The sequence below is a fragment of the Alligator sinensis genome, unplaced genomic scaffold (genome assembly GCF_000455745.1).
Source record: "Alligator sinensis unplaced genomic scaffold, ASM45574v1 scaffold47_1, whole genome shotgun sequence".
Classification (NCBI taxonomy): domain Eukaryota; kingdom Metazoa; phylum Chordata; order Crocodylia; family Alligatoridae; genus Alligator; species Alligator sinensis.
The window spans coordinates 875,000-894,390 of NW_005842629.1; the positions used below are offsets into that span (position 1 = coordinate 875,000).

A 19,391-nucleotide genomic window follows, 5' to 3' on the forward strand; every position below is an offset into this window, starting at 1 on the left:
ATTCCAGCCTTAATAATACATAAATCATTATATTTCCAAAACACCAGTAGAGTTGAGTTAAATGGAAATAGGAAGAATAAATGCTAGCTTTACTACCACTATTCATCAGCAGCAGGTATCTATAATCACAGTTCCAGCCTAAAATAGGTACCTATTGGAAAAGGGCTGCTGACACACTAAATTTAGGACCCATTCTGCAGCCACTGAAATTAATGGCAAAACTAAGTGCAACTTTAATGGTAGCTGGATCAGACCTCTTGTGAAGTTTACAGCCGTATTTAATAATAGTTGAAACAGAAAGAGGGGTTCTCAGATAGGTTAGTATTGGCTAAGAGAATTGAGTTAAACAACTTTTTGCTGTTGGGATTCCGTTACTTTGCAGAACTGAAAGTAACGGCTAACTAATGGCTAATAGCAGTGGTCTTTCAAATTGAAAGCAGATGCTTGCTCACTTACTGATCCCCAGCACTTGGCGTATATGCACAGTGGGAGGGTGACTAAGATACGGAAACTCCTAAAGTGAAGGCAAAAATGAGTCACAGGAAAGCAGCCTATTTTACTCAATTCCAGAAAAGTTGCCAACCATCCAAAATTAATTTAGATGCAATTTACGGTTTGCAGTGGTTTATTCTGTTTCTGAAAAAGGAGCTTGGGGTTAAGGTTGCTTTCAGCTTCAGTAATTTATTGTGCCTGGGATATGGACAAGTTTTAGCTTACCCAGAAATTGGGGTCCGTTTGAACACAAACCAATACCATTTTGCAATATAGAGCTCTGGCATTATTAATGCAATGCAAATATTGTTATGAATAATGTCTGAATGGCTAACTGTCTACATGCAATTTTAATTACCCTGGAGTATGAATTCCAGAGACATTTCCAATATTTTAGCCCCCAGAGCAGTTGAATACTCTTCATTGTGTGGTGTAAACAGAAGCACATTAAAGTATTTGTGATTGTGAGCTTTAATCCTATGGAGATCACACAGTTATTTTAAGCATCAAGGGCAGTTCTTTGTATTAGGCAGTACTTGCTAACTTCCCTTTCCATCCCAATAGATCTCAATTTCTTTTTAACCTTTAAAAAAATGAAAACCTAATGAAAATCTTTGCAGGGTCCAGTTTGATGCTGAAGTATGTATACGGTTGGGGTGAGGGGTTGTGTTTTTTTCTTTTAATATTGGCCAAAATAGGTCTTTTGCAGTTGATAGCCGTGTCCACACAAGCGTGGACATTTGTTTCCCCAGGGAGAAGAAGGAGTGTCACACCTTGTGCCACCACTACTTATCCCTGGGGAATGCCTGTGCCATGCACCCTCAGGGGCACAGCAAGTCAGAGTGGGGTAGGGCAGGCTGGGGTCCAGCAGCCTTACTTAGGACCCTGGGGGCCTCCTGGTGCTGTAGCAGCAGCGATCCTGCTGCTTGGAGCCTGACTGGCAGCTGGAGTGTGGTTCTGATCAGCCAGGCTCTGGTTTTGAGCGGTGTGTGTTGCCCCTACATGCGCTACTCCGCTTTTTTTTTGTACTGTTTTTTTTAACCCCAGGATCTCCCAGAGTCACCCCCTCCCCACTATCTTGTAGCGTGGAGAACAGCTGAATGTGCAGTACGTGGTGCCGCATGGCCACGTTTGTTGGACATGGCTAATGTGTCTTATATAATTCTTTTAAATATTTTAAAGTGGGGAACAGGTGTTGGGGTGCTATTAAAAATCAGGTCTAACTTCCCAGTTCTGTGCTCTTTCAGCACATAGAAATTAATTTATTTCTATATATATTAAAAGTTGGTCAACAGAGGCCCTGGACTTCAGATGTAGATGCTGTGTGTTCCTTAAAGCCAGCTCAAAAGAGCATTTGGTGCACATGACCCTACTCAATTCAGTTAGAAAGGTCTTGGCAGTCCCTCGATTTGAGGATAGTCTCTACCACAGCTCATTGACAGGTCTTGAGGTGACTTAAGAATCCAATCCTTGAGCTACAGCTTGGTCTGTAGATAGTGCAGGTCTTTTCTCGGGGGGGAGTAGGCCATAGGTTGCTATTTCTCTCCTTCCTCATGTCTCTAAAAGACAGTTGTGAACAAGAATCCCAGGTCCACGTTTTTTTCAAGCTTCAGGAAAGTTTAGATCCACAGACATGTGAACTTGGGAGTTTCAGGCACATTTCCAGATCCTAAAACATCCAGTCCCCATGATGTTGTAGTTCAGCTTTGGACTGAACTTGAGGGCCAAGAATGTCTCTTTCAATCCTTTGTATGAGTACTTATGGCTGCAAGTGAGCAAGATGATATGGGGAGAATATTAGAATTATGGGGCACCTATACACATGCAGCGAGGCTGCTCTGACATCCTGTAATTACAGTGCGTTGGAGTGTGGTAGCGATTAATCAAGTCTGCTGGAGCGTGGTAATTACTGCGCTCCAGCAGACTCCAGCGTCATGTGTATCAGCATCTCCGCACTGAAAAATGGCGGTGGGGGCACTTTAAGTAAAGCTCATTCAACCAAAGCGCCCCTGCTGACATTTTTCAGCACGGGGACACTGATGCACATGGCGTTCTGGGTGCTTTAATTAGAGCGGCTCTTGGAGCCACTTTAATTAAAGCACTTCCCCTCACTCCTGGAGCATGTATATAAATGGCCATTGAGATGGGTGCATGCCAGTGTAAGTGTTTTTATAACCTTTAAAGCCCCTTATTCTGTCCTTTGGTCTTTTTTGCCATGCCTACCCACATTTTAGCTTGCTGTTTTCACTTGTTGAATCTTTTCTTATATTTGAGCTAGAAACTTTTTAGAGTATGGAGGGGTGTCTCTTTTTTGTTCTGTAAAGTATATAGGTTCATTTTTGGGTGCTGTATAAGTTGTTCTGTTCAACAGTACCTACCACAGGAGAGTCCTGGTTCATGACTTTGGCTCCTAAAAGAATTACTGCCCGCCAGTTAGGAACTAGACCAGGGGTATCCAACCTTTTTGAATGTGGGGCCAGATCATGAACTTCTTATTACCAGTGGGCTGGCAAGCCATATTCAAAGACCTCTCAGGAAGCAGTATCATATCACCCCCCCAAAATGAAAGTACAGTGTTTATTTTCGTTTCCCGTTGCAGCACCTCGGGCCTCAGAAAACAGCTTGGAGGGCTGCATGGCGGCCTGTGGGCCGTATATGGGACAAGCCTGGACTAGACCCATTGCCATACAACCTTTTATGTCCAATCAAAACTAACCAGCACAACTGGAATACTGAAAATCCCAATGAACTACCTGGGAACAAACTACATAGCAAGATTAACTTGCAGAATATATTTGGCAAATAATTTTGAGTAACTAGTCTGCTTGAGAGAATTGTCATTATTTTCACATAATTTGCAACCAGCAGAAGAGCCAAAATTTATCAACTGTTTTAGTATGAATCATTCATCCAGCTCTAGCCAAGATTCAGATATTATAGCGCTTTATTGGTCAATGTATCAATTCCTTAAATGCCACCTAGTAGTGAAGGATAGGTAGGATTTAATTAACTCCATAAATCACAGCCACCAGGGACTATGATTTTGTGGTTAGCTTGCAGTGGTTTTCCTCTGGTTCACTTACAGTGGGACTCTTATTTTAGGTTGCTGAGCAGAAGCTGGATATCTAACTGGGACCATTTTACCAGACAGGGTACCAAGTTCACAGTCTGAAGGTTACAGGTAGGTTAATAGCTACATCCACTCCTATGACTGCCCATAAAAGACACCTGGGTCTGAGAAATCCCTGCCAACATACTAGAGAAAGGATTATTTAGTGATTAGGACACTAATTTAGTACCTGTGTTTAATTCCCTACCCTGTAGTGGATTTCATATGACTAGGCAATTACAGAGCCTCCTTGAACTTCAATTCCTCCTCTGTAAGACAATGGAAAGTTCTGCCCGTCGTCACAGGGGTATTGTGAGGAGAACTACATTAAAGACTGAACTGCACCCCGCACTAGAGCATCTGAGCACAAAATGTACAATGATTCACTGGTTGTAAAAAGAAATTGTTGTGCTGTTACTTAACCCAGGATGTTCCTAATCTGGATTACAGCCAGATAAATTGTGGAGAATCAAGATGATGGAGGAAATTTGTAATAAAAGTGATCCCCTCCCTCTTTTTTAAATTTGAAAAATTGGAAATTCAGAAGATTTGAAATGTCTACATTAAGAACATTGCAGTCAGATCTGTTGGCTGCCCTCCCGAACGTGAAAAGGAAAGTAGCTGCAGAACTTAACTCTGATCATTTTTCAAATTAGCTTCCATTTGCAGGAGAATTATTAAATAGTACTAGACTACAGTTAGGAAATTGCTGCTTAGAGCTGGGAATTACAAGTGCATAAAAATAAGTTTTTAGAAAGAGAAAAGATATTACATTTACATTCATTCCCACTAGAGATCTAAACAGATCTAACAATAGATATTGGATGGAATTAAATTCATTAGGAGTTGGTCTGGTCCAGGACAGATCCAACAAACAGTTTTCATTCTGATGTTCAATGATACATGATCGGTGCCAATTAAGCAGTGGTCACACAATGGTAATCAGCCTTGTTAAAGCAGTTATAGGCTTTTTATAAGAGTGAGTATTCATCCGGACAGGAAAATAAATGGTAGCACTGCAGATGAAAGTTATATAGCACATAATCTGCCGGACAAACACTTGATTGTGGTCATCAATTTCAAGTAGAACAGAAACATCCACAGCACCCAGTGTATATTCTTTGTGTCCATTAATATGAGCCAATAGTCCTGGAGGGTTACAAACCTTGCCACAAATAACATTGGAAAAACTGCCATGGAATACAGACAAAGTATTAGGATTAACTCCAAACAACACTTAAGATGCAGATTATAGACAGTAGGTACAGTTTAATTTCTGCCATAATCTCAAGGGTTTTGGCACCTATTCACACTGAACCAAATATAGCAGTGGGTGCAGATCCCACTAAAATCACCCAATCCACTATCTCAAGATGCATGTTTTAATAGTAGCATGACTGGGGGCTGTGGCAGTGCGCCAGAGATGATCCACCTTGAAAAGCTTGGAGGTTAATGTATTGTTTGTCCAGTGCAATCTGCTAATTTCATCTCCAGGCTGACCCCCTGAAATAAGATGAAGCAGCTCATTCAGAACTCCCTGCTCTGCTCCTACTCAAAATTTTCTTTACAATATCCAGGCCAGCTGAAAAGTTATTAAATTACCTCGGGACCCTAGAACCAAACAATTCCCAGAACCGCAGTTGCTTCTTTCCTCGTGTATTTGTATAAAATTTGACACAGTCCAGTGTTTTTTTTAATATTTTTCACGGACAAACCCGGAACCCTGATCTCTTCCAAATGAAAAAGGTTATGAAAAGCTTGAGGTATTTCAGTAATTGGAAAATACTGTCCCTAATGGTGAATGATTTGAATTTCCTGGAGCATTTTCCCCTGCTCTTTTATTTGTCTAAGAACTCGATTCTGGAAGTTAGTCAAGTGGTACATGAGTATAGGAATCCAAGACATATTGAAACCATTTAGAAGCCTGTTCACTGTAAACATTTGGTTTAAAAGTATGCTTAAGAAAGGGAGTGGTTGTGAGAACATGAAGAAGTTAAAAAAATAGAATGGCTTTTTAGCGGGGGAAAATGTGGATTGAGCAATGTTGAAGAATAATGGGGTAATGCTACCAACAGTATATTGCACTTACAGAATTACTTTGAAGGAGCTCAGCAGTGCTTTACAGACATTAACTCATTAAGCCTCACAGTACCCTAGGGTGGTTTATATTATATGTTTGGAAAATAGTTACATTGGATGCATGTAAAATATTCTCTGAGCAGTTTGGAGAACTCAGCAGTGCAGATTGTGGGCCAGATCCTCTGGTGTGTAGAAGAGGGTCTGCAGTGCTCTGACACCAAGCCTGACAGCTGGTTATAGAATCCCTGGAAAAGGAGATTGTGGGGGTGCTACTACACTAGCACAATCCCACCCACTGTGCAGGGGGCTGACCAGGGAAAAATGGCCTGGGTTCCCTACATCCCAGTGATCCTTTGCTGTCACCATGAACGGTGTATCCCCCGGCAGCTGAGGTGGGCACTACTGCGGTGTTGGGAGCCCAGCAGCGGTGAGTGGGGAGCTCCCGCAGACGCCGCTGGCACTGTCATTAGCGGAGGGGGTGGGGGGAGGCGAGCGCTAGCCACAGGTCGGCAACCACCCGCAGGCCCAACAGTGTCGGCGGCGCCTCTTTTTGCAGGGGGTGCACTGCCAAATGCAGGGGGTGCACATGCACCTGCGTGCACCCCCTACGCATCACCCCTGGCTGTCACAACAGTTCTCCGGGGCCGTGCACAGCCAACGTAACATATAACAGCCACCTGGCTACTCACCTTTATGTATGGGATTGGCCTGGCAGTCAGACAGTTCCAGGACTGTGAAGGTACACATGTATGTTCAAACTATCTTTGTATTTCTTGTTCTGAGGCCTGCCAAGCTCAACTTGGCCACCACTCAGCATCTGGGTCAATATTTTATAAGTAGAACCTTGGCTACTTCTCACTTGGGTCCCTATTTATTTATATGACACAATATTTTGAGAGAGAGGGTTGCAGAGAAGGAGAGGAGTGGGGAGGACCATAGGGAGAAAGTAGGAGGACTGGAGTAATGGGGACAAAATCAGCTAAAAGGTTTCAGTGTCAGCTTATGTCTAACATTTTCCACTTGTTTAAATAAACCATAATTATTTGGGAGGGGGGGCGGGTTACCCCATGATGTATTTCAGGATCTGTTGTGATTCAATTAGACTTAACACTATCAAATATTCTTCTCTCTTTTGCCTTTACTGTCCCACAAAGGGCAACTGCATTAAGGAATAAAACTGGTCTTTGTTCACTGCTTTGCCCGTGACACCAAGATTTCTTATGAGCAGTTCCTCTTCTGTTTTCTTCATTTATACACTTGTAACCCGGGTGTACCTGGTTGTGTACTTCCTTCTCCAATTGAAGAGAAATGTTAGCAGGACAGGTGTGCTGTGGGGGAAAACTGCTGGCTGTACACAGCTTCCCTTCTTCCCCTGTAGAAAACCAAGCCAGGATACTTTATTACTTAACTACATACAAACGTATTAATATATACAAGATGTAAAAAATGTGATATTGATAAACATATATACACAAATATACAATTGTTACATAACACTATACCCTACTAATAGAGGTTAAAAGATTGCATCACCTTAAATGATATTAAATAATACCTAGATAAACAATTTGATCTAATACAGATAAATAACAGGTAAGTACTGACAAACAGGTAAATGGCAGGGAAGGGCCCCAACAAGGAATATATGCTCAAAACTCTATTACACTACAAATTTGCACATATAAATGTACCCACTATATATATATACACATAATAAGTTAAACTGTGGGTTATATCTATCTAATCTTATACCACCCTTCAAGATATGATCCCAGCCTGAGTTTCAACAGATATTATACAACCTTAACTCTATTAAGATCCCAATTTACTTAAACATCAAATACAAATATATACACTCCAACAAATACTTAGCCCAGCAGAATCAGATTAAAGGTTTCGGTATATTTCAAACAATCTTAAGTTTTATCAACTTATAAACATAAGATATAAACATACAACATATAAGGCACAAAGCCTTAAAATATAACTTAGCTCTTTAAAGAACCCCAAGGCCCAGGCTCTCCTGGGTCTTGGCTGCCTCCTATGGCCACGAGGGGAGGAAGAAGCTTCCCTGATGCCCTTCAAGCTTTCCCCCAGCCCAGCCAAAATGCATGCCCGAAAGCAAAACCTCCAAACTCGGACAGCCCTATTTCTTTGGGTTTCCCCTCCAATGGTCAGACTCTCTGACCCAGGTGAATTCCCCCTCCCCTGTGGGAGTCCTTTTCCCTGGTAACTTGCAACCCCGGGGACTCACTGGAGGGTCCTTGTCTCCTCCGGTGATTTGCTGCCTCTTTTGCTGAGGCTCCAGCTGTCTCTGCCTCCGGTGGCCCTGTGCACCATGGGGTGTGTGCACCCAAGGGTTTTATTCCTTTTCCTTGTAGGGTTCCAGGGTCTCGGTTCCAACCGGGGCCCCCCCATGCAAGGCTTCCTCTTTAAATGCCTTGGGGGGGGGGGAACGCGTAGACCCGAGCCGCCCCATGTGGGTCCCAGGGCCTCGGTCTGCTCCTGGACTGCTCCATGCAGCACTGCCTGCACCGCACCTTCCTGGCCTCATGCCAGGGCTGGCAACACAAGCCCCCTCATGGGGCTCCAGGATTTCGGCTTGTGCACTGCCCTGCACCGACTGGCTTGGACCCAAGCTGCCCCATGCAGCTCTCAGGATCCTGGTCCCACTTGAACCCGCTATGCAGCGCCACCTGCACCAACTCTGCCTGGCCTCATGCCAGGGATTAGAGACCCGAGCCACCTTATACGGCTCCCAGGGTCCATCCCGTGCACTGCCCGTGCACTGACTGGCTGGAGGCCCGAGCCATTTCTTACAGCTCCTAGGGTCCAAGCCTATACACTGGGCTGTGCACTGCTCCTCACTTCTCAGTGGAAGGGCTGAGAGACAGCCACTCCCCATCTGGCAACGGGAAGGAGTCTTCGGGCTCTTCTGGGGCCGCTACATTCACCTCGCTGGGCAGCTCTCCCCAGCTCTTTAGCCCATCTTCCCTCTTCCCCATCCCTCACAGCTGTGTGCCGGGCATGCTTTTATAGCCTCCAGAGGCTCCACCCGCGGATTGCAAAGGTACCAATCGGGGAGGAGGAGAAGTATAGTCCTCACCCAGGTCCAGGCTCCTGACTTTGTCTTAGATAGGGATGGGACAGCCACTCACTCCCTAAGCACCACCTGATTGGTGGAAATGCTCCACCAATGGCTCAAAGGCCTTTCAAGCCGGCAAGCTGGGCTGCTACTGACATGCCTACCACACACTGTTAAGTTCTTCGCCAGTATCAGTGTGCTTTGCAAACAGAGCATGATTTAATTTATATTCATTGGAATGGTGTTAAAGCAACAACAGATTTGAACAGCTTCCCAGATTAGACAGTGATTAGAATAAAAGTAGGCTTTATGTTTATGGCAAAGGCTTAAAAAGTCACCTTAGCAAATCTCAAATGGGATGCTTTTCCCAGGCACAGCAGGGAAGCCTCTAAACCTCTGTATATGTTTGAACAATACATTCACTTAGATTTGAACAGAAAGCATTCTGAGCCAGCAAAGAGGAATGTAAAGGCTGAAAGCCAAGCTGACATAGTAAGAGCTTATCTTAAGTACATAACACAACTGGAAAATGAAAGGCATAAGAAGCATTCCTACACAAAGTCTGTACAAGAAAACAGAGCAGTGGCTTAACAGTGTGTGTGTTCACCCCCTTGCAGCATCTCTCTGACTTCAGCAAGACTCATGAGGGAGGACTTAAATGCAAAGGAACTTTATCCACCATATGACAAAAACTAGATGTAGACTGAGACCTGAGTTTGTATTCTCTTCATCACCAGTAGCTTACTTTTCCCTTAGAGCTCTTTATCCATATGCCCTAAGGCCTTTGCAGAGAAAAATAAATAATGCATGTTAGTAAAGGGGAGCTATCAAAAGGCAGAGGGACATGAAGGATAAAGGGCCAAACTGACATAGTCAAGAGCTTATATACTCAAGCTGAAATGTGGAAAACAAAGGCAGAAGTAATCTTCTAGGAAGCATTGTTTTTCTTTGCACCAATCCATCCATTGCTTTTCCATTGGTTCCACTAGTGTCCCAGCAGTGTAAAGAAAACAGTGCAGAAAAAACTCTTCTCTTAAGCAGAGTATGAGAATTTCTACTCGTTAAGAAGCTTGGGTGTGTGCACATTAGAACCAGTAGTTGGGAAAGGGATATAAATCTTCATGAGGTGTTGTTCCACAGGCACTATGACAGACAGCACCCAGGAACTAAGCTCCCGATGAAGGTATTGGTGCAGTTTGCTTACAATAGGGTGGTTAGAGCAGGAGGCCAGTGGCATATGAACCACAGGCACTAGCAAAAGTGCAGTGTTTCAGAAAGAAAAGGATCTCTTGATATGAGTCTTTGAGGATAAAATGTTGATGTATTCATTTATGGCAGGACCATGTTAACTGATAGTGCCCAAAATCCCCTTACTTCCAAAAGGGCTCTGACAAACACTCCTCTCCCCGACCATAAATACTGAGATTTTTTTTTCAGCTGCAGATGTATGACCTGGTTCTTGAAATCAAACCTGGGAAAGATTCGATGGCTGCAGACATGTGCTCTAGTGCAGGGATGCTCAACCTCCGGCCTGCAGAGCCATAGGTATCTGGCCTGTGGGGCTTCCCATTGATTAGGAAATTTGACAGCGTGGGTGCAGTGGCAATAAATATGAGTGCTCTCCCCCAGTGCCAAATTTCCAAACCCCAAGCCCTGTGCAACAGGTTGGGGCCAGTTCATGACCCCTTCCCCCCACTCCTGCAGCTGGGTGAAGTCAGGCCATGCCCCTCCCCATGGGCTGGATGGAATAGGCCACACTCCCTTTCCCACATGAGGCCAGTTTGGGGCTGGCTCAAGCACCCTTCTCCACCCTTGTAAGGAGTCAGGTCAAGCCCCACTTCTCCCTGTAGGGCTGGGCTACACCTATACCCCCTTTTCCCCATAGGGCTGGGTCATACCACCTCCTCCCCACAGGGCTAGGTTGGGGCTGGGCCATACCGTCTCGCCCCAGGGGGCTGGGTTGGGGCTGGGCCTGTGGCACTGGGCCATACCCACTCCTTCCCTTCTCCCTCCCCTGTGGGGCCAGGTTAGAGCTGGGATTCCCTATGCCCCCCTCCAGCTGCTGGATGGGGCCCTGCCATGACCGCCCTGTGCCAGATTGGCACCACCAGCTAGATCTGGCGTGCAGATGGCCTGGGCACTGCCCATCTGGCCCGCCAGCCAGAAATGCTCTAGTGCATTTGGCTGAAGTGCAAGGGAGCACAATTCAGAGCATGATTTTGTACTTGTCAACCTGATGAAAAATAACTGTCTAGCCTCAAATGAAATCACCAGAGCTACAGCTGAGGGTGAATGCAGCAGGATGAGTCTGCATAGGCTGCCTAAAAACTAATTGAAAGTTGTTAACTAGTTTAGTTTTTGGAAATTCTGCACTGGTTTCTGAACTGTAGTTGCTGTTTGTGATTGGGATATTTAAAATGAATACATAGGAAACTACCTTTAGGGCCCCCTCTACATGTTACACTTAAGGTGTGATTAACCAGGTATGCCTTAAGCTGTGACCCAGCTACACTTTTAACCAATTAGTGGCATGGTAAAATAAGCAGTGAGCTACAAAGTTATTCCACCAAAAATGTAGAATAATTTTGTAGCTTGTTCTAATAACGCCATTAATTGAATGTGTGGCCAGATGCTGGCCTGTGACTGGAAGCCCCATCAAATGAGGGTTCCCAGCCACAGGGTTGCACCCGCTGCCAGCCTCAGAGCAGACAAGGCTCCGAGTGTCGGCAGCATACCTGGCACTGCCCCTTGCCGTGTACTTCCTCAACTGTGAGGCTTGCAGTGGGGGCAACACGGGGAGCACTGCTCCTGCTGCAAGCCCTGTCAGTTGTGGGGCTTGCAGCCACAAGAACCAATGAAAGAGGAGCCTGGGATCATGATCACAGACTCCTTTTGCACCAGTGATAAGGCACTATGGGATCTAATGCACAACCCCACGATCACGCCTCCTGCCATGCACGTGTGGCATGGCAGGTGGTTTGATTGTGTGCATTACACATTAGATTCCATTGTGCCTTTCTCTGCACATATAGCGGGACCCTAAGAGGCTCAGGTGTGAGTGGGATGGGGCTTATGTTGTGCAGAGGCCCATGTTAGGTAGTGCTTATCATTAGTGTGTTGGCACTGAATCAAGCAAACCTGTCTCAGACTCCTTGACTCTGAGTGGTTTATTTACAACACAGATGGAAACTCTTTCTCAGAAATCCTGCATGTTATCCCCAGGGAGAAAGTTTTATCTATCAAAATAGGCAATGGGGTTTACATATAGACCAAAGGAAGCCATTGAGTCCCTGAGGATCAATAGGAGGCTAAAGCCATTTGGCTCACATTTCAGACTGAACTGTGCAGAGTAATATGACTAGATTAACAGTGTCTTAATCCTCACTGAAGCCCACAAATCTGGCTCTGGGTTGTCTCTAGTTGTTTTGGGCATCCCAAAGGACATGTATTCAGTAGTGCCCCTTGCCATCCATCATTGCTGTCAGAGTTCTCTAAAATATTTCTACAAGTCCTAGGTTTGATTCTCCAACCCTAATTTGCTCAATTGGACCATACCTTGAGAATCAGTTCATTGCTGGTTCTGTCACAGGAGTTTTGTGTAATCAAGGACTACATGCTTCCTTTCCTAGAGGCTTGCTAGGTAGGTAAAATTCATCCCACACAACCCTTCCAGCATTCCCACTGACAAGTGCACACCCAGACTCTAAGTGAACCCTGTCTGTTAAGGAGTATGTATGTAAACAGTTCCACATTTTATTGTACTTGGGACCAGTGTTACTGGGCCTCCTCACTACAGAAAGATTAGCTGGGGTGGGGAGGGCTAGCCGACCAATCCATCCACAAACTTTACTTCCGTGCAGGGCCTGAACCCTGCTACCACAGCTCCTATGCGTCTGGTATTGGGTTCCCTGGGAAATGTGCTGACTCTGTCTCTTCTGCCTCAGTAGGCTATACAGAGCCATGGCCTGTGCCCTTCAGCAGCAGAACCTACAAGGGAAGGTGATAGCGGTATTGTTCCCTTCCTAGGGTGAATCCTTCCTCCAGCATAGTTACTACTGCCAGCACTGGCACTGCAAATTCAGTCTCTGATTTGCACCGTCACTACAGCTATGATGAGGTCTACTCTGTTCCTTTAGTAAAAATACATGAGAGAGAAAGAGAGAGAGAGAATGCATGTGTGAGAGTGTGGTTAAATGATTGCTTGACAGAAAAGGGGTAGGACCCATATTGTTATCAGTAAACACACGTTACCGCTGATAAGTAGTAAACACTTAACGCTTAGGACTTGTCTATACTGGTGCAGCACTTCAGGCAGGGGGAGGGCAGCATTGAACACACTGCCCATCCAAGTCCCTAGGCACATTGTAGACCTAGAAGTTTGCCAGTGAAGCTGGTCTGGGCTCAGGTGCACTGAAGATTGAGGTTTAAGGGTCGCTGGTCTAGAGCATGTCTGCAGCTTGGGAGGGCAGGGTGTGCTCAAACTTTCCCGTTCCCCCCCTCCCCCAGTACCAGGACCTATCACTACAGCTGTATAGACAGGCCCGGAGCTGAGATGAGGGCTTCTGTAAAATAAGCTCCAAGGTGCTTACAGTTTAGATAAAGCGTGGGCAACAGGGGGCATTTGTACACCCATTGTACAGATGAGAAGTGGAGACACTGAGGGGTTAACTGATTAACCCAAAGTGGCACAGGCAATGTATGGCAGAGCTGGGGATTGGACCCAGATCACTGGAGTCCCAGTCTAGCACCTCTGCCACAAGAGCATGTTTCCCTCAGTCATTTCCTCTTGTTTACACAAGGCCATGGCATTTTACAGTTGATTTTGGGACAAAAGCTTCTGCCTGAGCACTGCACCATATCATTATAGCACCAGAGGAGACGGTTTTGTTTTCTTGGACCAATGAAGAAATTTTATTTTTAATTAAAAATAAAATTCTGACTTCTAATAAGACATATTATAATTGCAGTAATTAGTACTTTCACCACTTGGGTGTGTTGAGGACATGGCTTAAAATCTGAGTGTATTGAATCAACACACCCTGTTGTGTGTGTGTTTATTAAATGCTGAATCACCAGAAATGTTACTCAGTCCTTCAGTTAGTGACTTACTAGGAAGGCTTTATATATTTTAATTTATGGTAAATATGAACCCCAAAATCACTTAGTCTGGCCTTTAGGTCATTTGCAAAGACTTGTAAATACAGGAGGTCAAAAGTACAGTCAGATCAGAAGTAAGATCAACAGCTATTCCTCTGCCTTAAATCATAATGCATTTTGCTATCTCACTACCCCCTCCCGCATTGTCTTCCTTAATAGATGGGTCACAACCCTTATGGAGGTGGATTGTGAAACACTGAACTAGATTATTGTAAAGGTGCCTTCTGGCCTAAAGACTGGAGACCTGATGCCAGCTTTAACTGATAGGGCTGTGCCTAAGAACAGAAACCTTGTAGACAAAATGAATGTCACTCTTCAGAAAAGTCCATCCAACAGATCAGCCATAGTTACCATAGACATTTATGTCTCTCAGTTACAGAATCAGGGTCAGAGAGGGTGATTCTGTGCCAGTGAATCATGTTGCATTCCTTAAGCTAGGTGCTTTGTGCATTTGCAACTTGCTTGATGTAAGAGGCATCTCAGGGAGTCACAGTTCTCAGTCTTGTTCCTTTTGATCTATGCCACTAACAGATTATTTCTCTGCTCTACTTAAGTGCAGTGATACTGGCCTGTGCATCAGGAATGGAGCCAAAGCAATGCCCATTCATCACTGTCTCTGCTCAGCTATGTGGGAGTTAGGCCGGTGTGAAGCAGCAAGTATTTGCTTTGGATTCGGATTCGGCTGATTTGGAGGGACAGCGATTTGGTGATTTGAATCACTGTCCCAATTTGATTCGGCCAATTTAGATCCAGAGATCCAGCCCCGATTCAGAGATTCAGCCATAGACTATACAGCAGCAGTCCTCGACAACACTGGACACAGCTGCGGCGTTGTCGGGGGGCAGGTCAATGCCCCCACAGCAAGGGAGGATTGGGGCTGGGGCTGGGACAAGCTGCCCAACCCAGGAGGGGGGCTTCTGCCACTGCACGTCGCTGCACATGGCTGGTCCAGGAGCTGCTCCTGTGGTGGCTCCTCCAGCAGCTCTCACCGCCAGTCTGGGAGGGCACAGGAGTGACATGTGCCCATGGATCTGCGTGGGGTGGGCTTGGCCAGGCTGCACTCTGGCTGGGCAGTTGAAGGCACTGGGAGTGGGGGCTATGCCCTCCTGCTGCTTGTCCAGCTGGGGTGGGGAGGCGCAGAATGGTGCCACTGAGGCCTTGGCCAAGCGGCACGCAGCGGCGGAAGCCACTCCAACCTCCCTGTGCCTCCCTGACAAGCCACAGCTTCACCCCACCCCACTCCAGCTGGGCGAGCAGTGGCAGGGCATGGGGGTGGGCACATGCACCCAGATTGGGGCAGGGCCGGCGGCAGGGGCTACGGGGAATTTTAGGGTGGCTGCAGCACCCCCATAGCCTCTGCTCCACTGCTCTCTGTGGGGTGGGCAGAGCCAGGGCTGTGCTCTGGGCAGCAAACCCCTGCTGGGCTGCACTCTGCAGGGTGGACAGAGCCAGGGCTGCACTCCAGACTGAGGCTGGGACCAGCTGCCCAGAGCACAGCCCTGGCTCCACCCGTCCTGCGGGCGGCTGGGGCTAGCCTCCCAGAGTGCAGCCCGGCCCAGCCCACCCCACACAGATCCGGGGGCATACGCCTGCTCCCATGCCCTCCCAGACATGGGAGCCACCAGAAGTGCAGGTCCTGGACTGGAGGTGCAGCCCCCCTCCCTGAGTCCTGTGCCTCCCCACCCCGGCTGGGCAGCTTGTCCCAGCCCCAATCCCTCCCTCACTGTGGGGGCGTTGATCTGCCCCCCGCCCCCAACCCAAATGCTTGTCCAGCGTCGTCAAGGACTGCTGCCTGTATAGTTTATGTCTGACTCTCCAAATCAGCACCAAATCTCTCTGAATTGATTCAGAGGCTTCTGAATCGATTTGGACCTTTTAATGGGTCTTCCAATTCAATTCAGATTCAACTGCAGAATCAGGCTGAATCTCCTCCGAATTAAATTGGCTGCCAAAGCTTTGCACAGCCGTAGTGGGAGTGACATGAACTGTGGGCATGTAGGCTGTTCTCTCATGCTGTACTGGGTGGGATCCAGTGGCTCCATGACTTGCTGAATCCTGAGGAACGGCAGGTTTAAATTCCCGTATTGCCAGGTATTAGTTCTGTATGAGTTTAGATGCATTTCCCCAATTTAATCTAGAATGTGAAGGCAGGAAGGGAAGTTGGGAATTATAGGGGGAAGTTTGTGAGAATGTGGGCATTTTGCCCATGCCACTGAGAGAAACATCATCAGGAGACAGAAAAGTTTTCTGTGTGGCTCAGCAAGAACAAGTCACTTTCCCCCTCTGAATAGATATAACTACAGAGCTGCAATTCAACTTTGCCCAAACTCTGCCTCCCCTTCAATAGGTTGAGTTGCACCTTTCTACATGAGAAAAGTACTACTCCTGCAGGGTAAGAGTAGCAAAATCAGACTCTGGTGTTGATCTGTAGCTCATATTAAAAATAATAATTCAGTTGTAGATAACAAATAATAATGACATTTAAATAGAGAGAAACTGGATGAATGGCTACCAAGAATGGCAGTAGGTGAAGGGTCTGATTCAAAACCAATTGACGTCAATGGGCTCCTGTTGACTTTGGCTCACTGACTCATAGAGTCTTTCATCATTATTATTAGTCACGTTTATTATGGTAGTGCCTGACAACCAGCCAAGAATGGGCCCCTGTTGTGACAGGCACTGTACAAACAGAGTAGTAGACAGATAGGATAGACACCTAATGGGGGAAGAAATGCAATATATAAGCCTGGTAAAAATGAGATGGGAGCTAACTTCAGATTATTTCCATAATTTATGTGTGCGTCTGAGTGGGGAGGAGAGGGGGCTAGTTAGGGTGGGATGAGTTAAAAGATAAGAAAAGAATGATAAATGGTTTGGGTCTCAGCAGAAGTGGTGTCCAAATCATAAAATCACCCCCACAAGAGCTCTGACAGGTGACTTCTTTAGAAGCAAGCAAGGAAGTGGATTAAGTGCAAGGCTCTGAGCATTCAGGGCAGCCTTAGCAGGGACTAGCCACATGTTTGCAAGTTGAGCATGTGCTTGAGTGGTCACTACCTTATAGCACCAAGTCCTAAACAGGCCTAAGGAGAGATGCAATGAGGGAGACTGCATTCCCAATGTCTGTATTATACATTTTCTGTAAAAATGCAGATAATGTTAGCACCTAAGGCAGCCAATATCTCCTAAACAACAAATTAGCCTAATTTAAAGGGTTTCAAATTAAATGCAGTATCAACCCAAATCATGGAGCTTGACAGAGCTCTCCACCTATATTTTCCCGCATATTTTCTCATTTTAGAAGCTTTAAACTAAAGCTTTTCTTTCATACTCTGTTGAATCTTACTTAGCAATTAAGGACTATTATGTAGTGAGTGGCTTGATGCTATTAATCAAAAAGGGCGTATGCCTATGAGCGCGCGTGTATGCAGTTTGTGGTGCTGCAAACTGCACGTGGTACACATGCACGCGTTCACCGTGTTACTAATTTGCAGTGCAGCAGTGGGGTTTTGACACTGGGAGATCTGGTGCCCAAAAAAACCCTGCTGCTAAAAAAAAAACAGTGGTTGCACACAGCAGCAGCACGTGCCGTCAGAAACTGGAGCCTGGCCGGCTCTGGTTTCCAGCCAGGCTCTGAGCGGCCAGACTGGCACTGGTGCTGCCCTGGGAGGGCCCCAGGCTCCCAGGTAAGGCGGCTGCCCAGCCTCTCTTACCCCACGTGGGGCAATGTGCCTCATGCCAGAGTGCACATGCAAGGGCATACCTGGGGACAAATAGCAGTGGCACAAATATGTTCTGCTGCTATTTGTCCAGCAGGAGATGCACAGACATGCTCGTGGGGATATGCCCAAAGAAGCTAATAACTTATGATCTTTCTTCCACGCTCCCTAAGATCGTAAGTCACTTTCTTGAGAGGAAAACTGTTTGTTTTCTAATTCTTCATTTCTTATACTTTCAGTTTCTTCAAATGCAATGACTCAGCCGCCACAGGATGAATTTGACAGTAGTGTGGAGAATGCAGAAGCTTGGATGAAGGCCATCCAGGAGAAATTGCAGATTAATGACAACACCAAGGGACCTCGGTCTGCTCTAGAAGCCAGACTGAAGGAAACTGAGGTAAGGAAAGACTTGAGATTCCTAGTCTGGGTATAGTCACGAGCAGCACTGTTGTCACAGTGACTGGCAGAGTTGATGGAGAGGTTGCTGTTAGGGCACTATCAAAGTGGGACCAATAGGGGCCAAAAATAGCCCCAAAGGCTGTTGCATCATTCCCATTTGGAACAGCTCATATCAGCATTCTTTCCAGATCTTCTCATGCAAGCCATTTACTGCTGCATAAAGAAGGGGGAAATTGGATATAACTTACTGTTAGATTAGAAGTTTCCAGTCTTTTCATATATACCATATTTACTCAAATATAAGATGACCCTGAATATAAGATGATCCCCCGATAATTAGATTCAATATATGGAAAATTTATAAATTTGTTATACTTTTTCAGTTATAGAATCTAATTATAGGAGTTTTGCCTTGAATTTGTTTTCTTTCTGCTGCTACAGCGGGAAACATAAATTTGGGGGGAGTCAGGTGACCTCCTTGCCCTCTGCCCTCTCTCCAGTTTTTCCCCCCTGTAGCCCCTTACTGTTGCACCCTGCTCTTCCTGAGCACATACTAGTAAGGGGCAAATTTGAGTAAACAATAATTTAATTCATCCAGAATTTATATATTTTGCCTTTTTTTAAACTGTTGCAGATTTTAGAACAGGTACTGCATAAACATTCCTTTAAGCATCACTTTTGTACCTAATCTACAAACCTTTTTTTTTAATGAAATTTTTTCATGTTTCAAGCCAAATCAGCCAAACCAATTCCAAACCGTGAGTCAATCAAGAACCGTAAGTGGCCCTATTATTGGCAAACATCCTCCACCCCCACCTGGGGCTTCAGATGTTTCCAAATCATTTGGCAGGCATCCTACACGGAGGCCCAAGCCTGGAGGCTTAGGGTTCAGATGCCCCCGAGTTTCACTTGCCCTCAGCCCTACGGCAGCAGGAGCAAGCTAAGGAAGAGTACCTATAGTACAAACTTTTTTCTTTCTTTTTTTTTGTGGGGGGGGGCTGGGAAATATATATATATTAGGGCTGTGCGAAACAGCACCGTTCTGTTTCGCCTTGAGTTTCGATGGTTTGAGGGAACAGTGTTTTGTCTCAAATTTCATTTCGAGTCGAAACAGCTGTTCTGTTTCATACTGTCAAAACAGAAAGGCTGTTTCGCCACTGTTTCGAGTTTCGCTGGGGATGGTGAGTCAGACCAGCTGGGCTGACTTTCCATCCCCAGCACTAGATCACCCAGCCGGGCTGCTTCCCCGACCCCCACGCGTGATCACGCTGCGGGCAGGGGGCAGCCAAGCAGGGCTGCTTCTCCAACTCTGCGCGTGATCACGCCGGGGGTGGGAGGCAGCCGAGCAGGGCTG

At 46.0% G+C, this 19,391-nt stretch overlaps 1 protein-coding gene across 7 annotated transcripts in view; it reads left to right on the forward strand.

Annotated features, from left to right (window-relative positions):
• SYNE3 (spectrin repeat containing nuclear envelope family member 3) overlaps positions 1-19,391 on the forward strand; it is a 99,679-nt gene that overhangs the window by 25,859 nt on the left and 54,429 nt on the right. For 3 of the 7 annotated variants that reach the window (XM_025215195.1, XM_025215196.1, XM_025215197.1), the window contains exons 1-2: positions 3,553-3,673; positions 17,878-18,035. In XM_025215195.1, the coding sequence (XP_025070980.1) occupies positions 17,892-18,035 (144 nt within the window). In that variant the 5' untranslated portion in view covers positions 3,553-3,673; positions 17,878-17,891. Of the gene's footprint in view, positions 1-3,552; positions 3,674-17,499; positions 18,036-19,391 lie in introns of those variants that run through there. The other 4 variants (XM_025215193.1, XM_025215199.1, XM_025215194.1 and 1 more) reach the window with 4 other exon arrangements.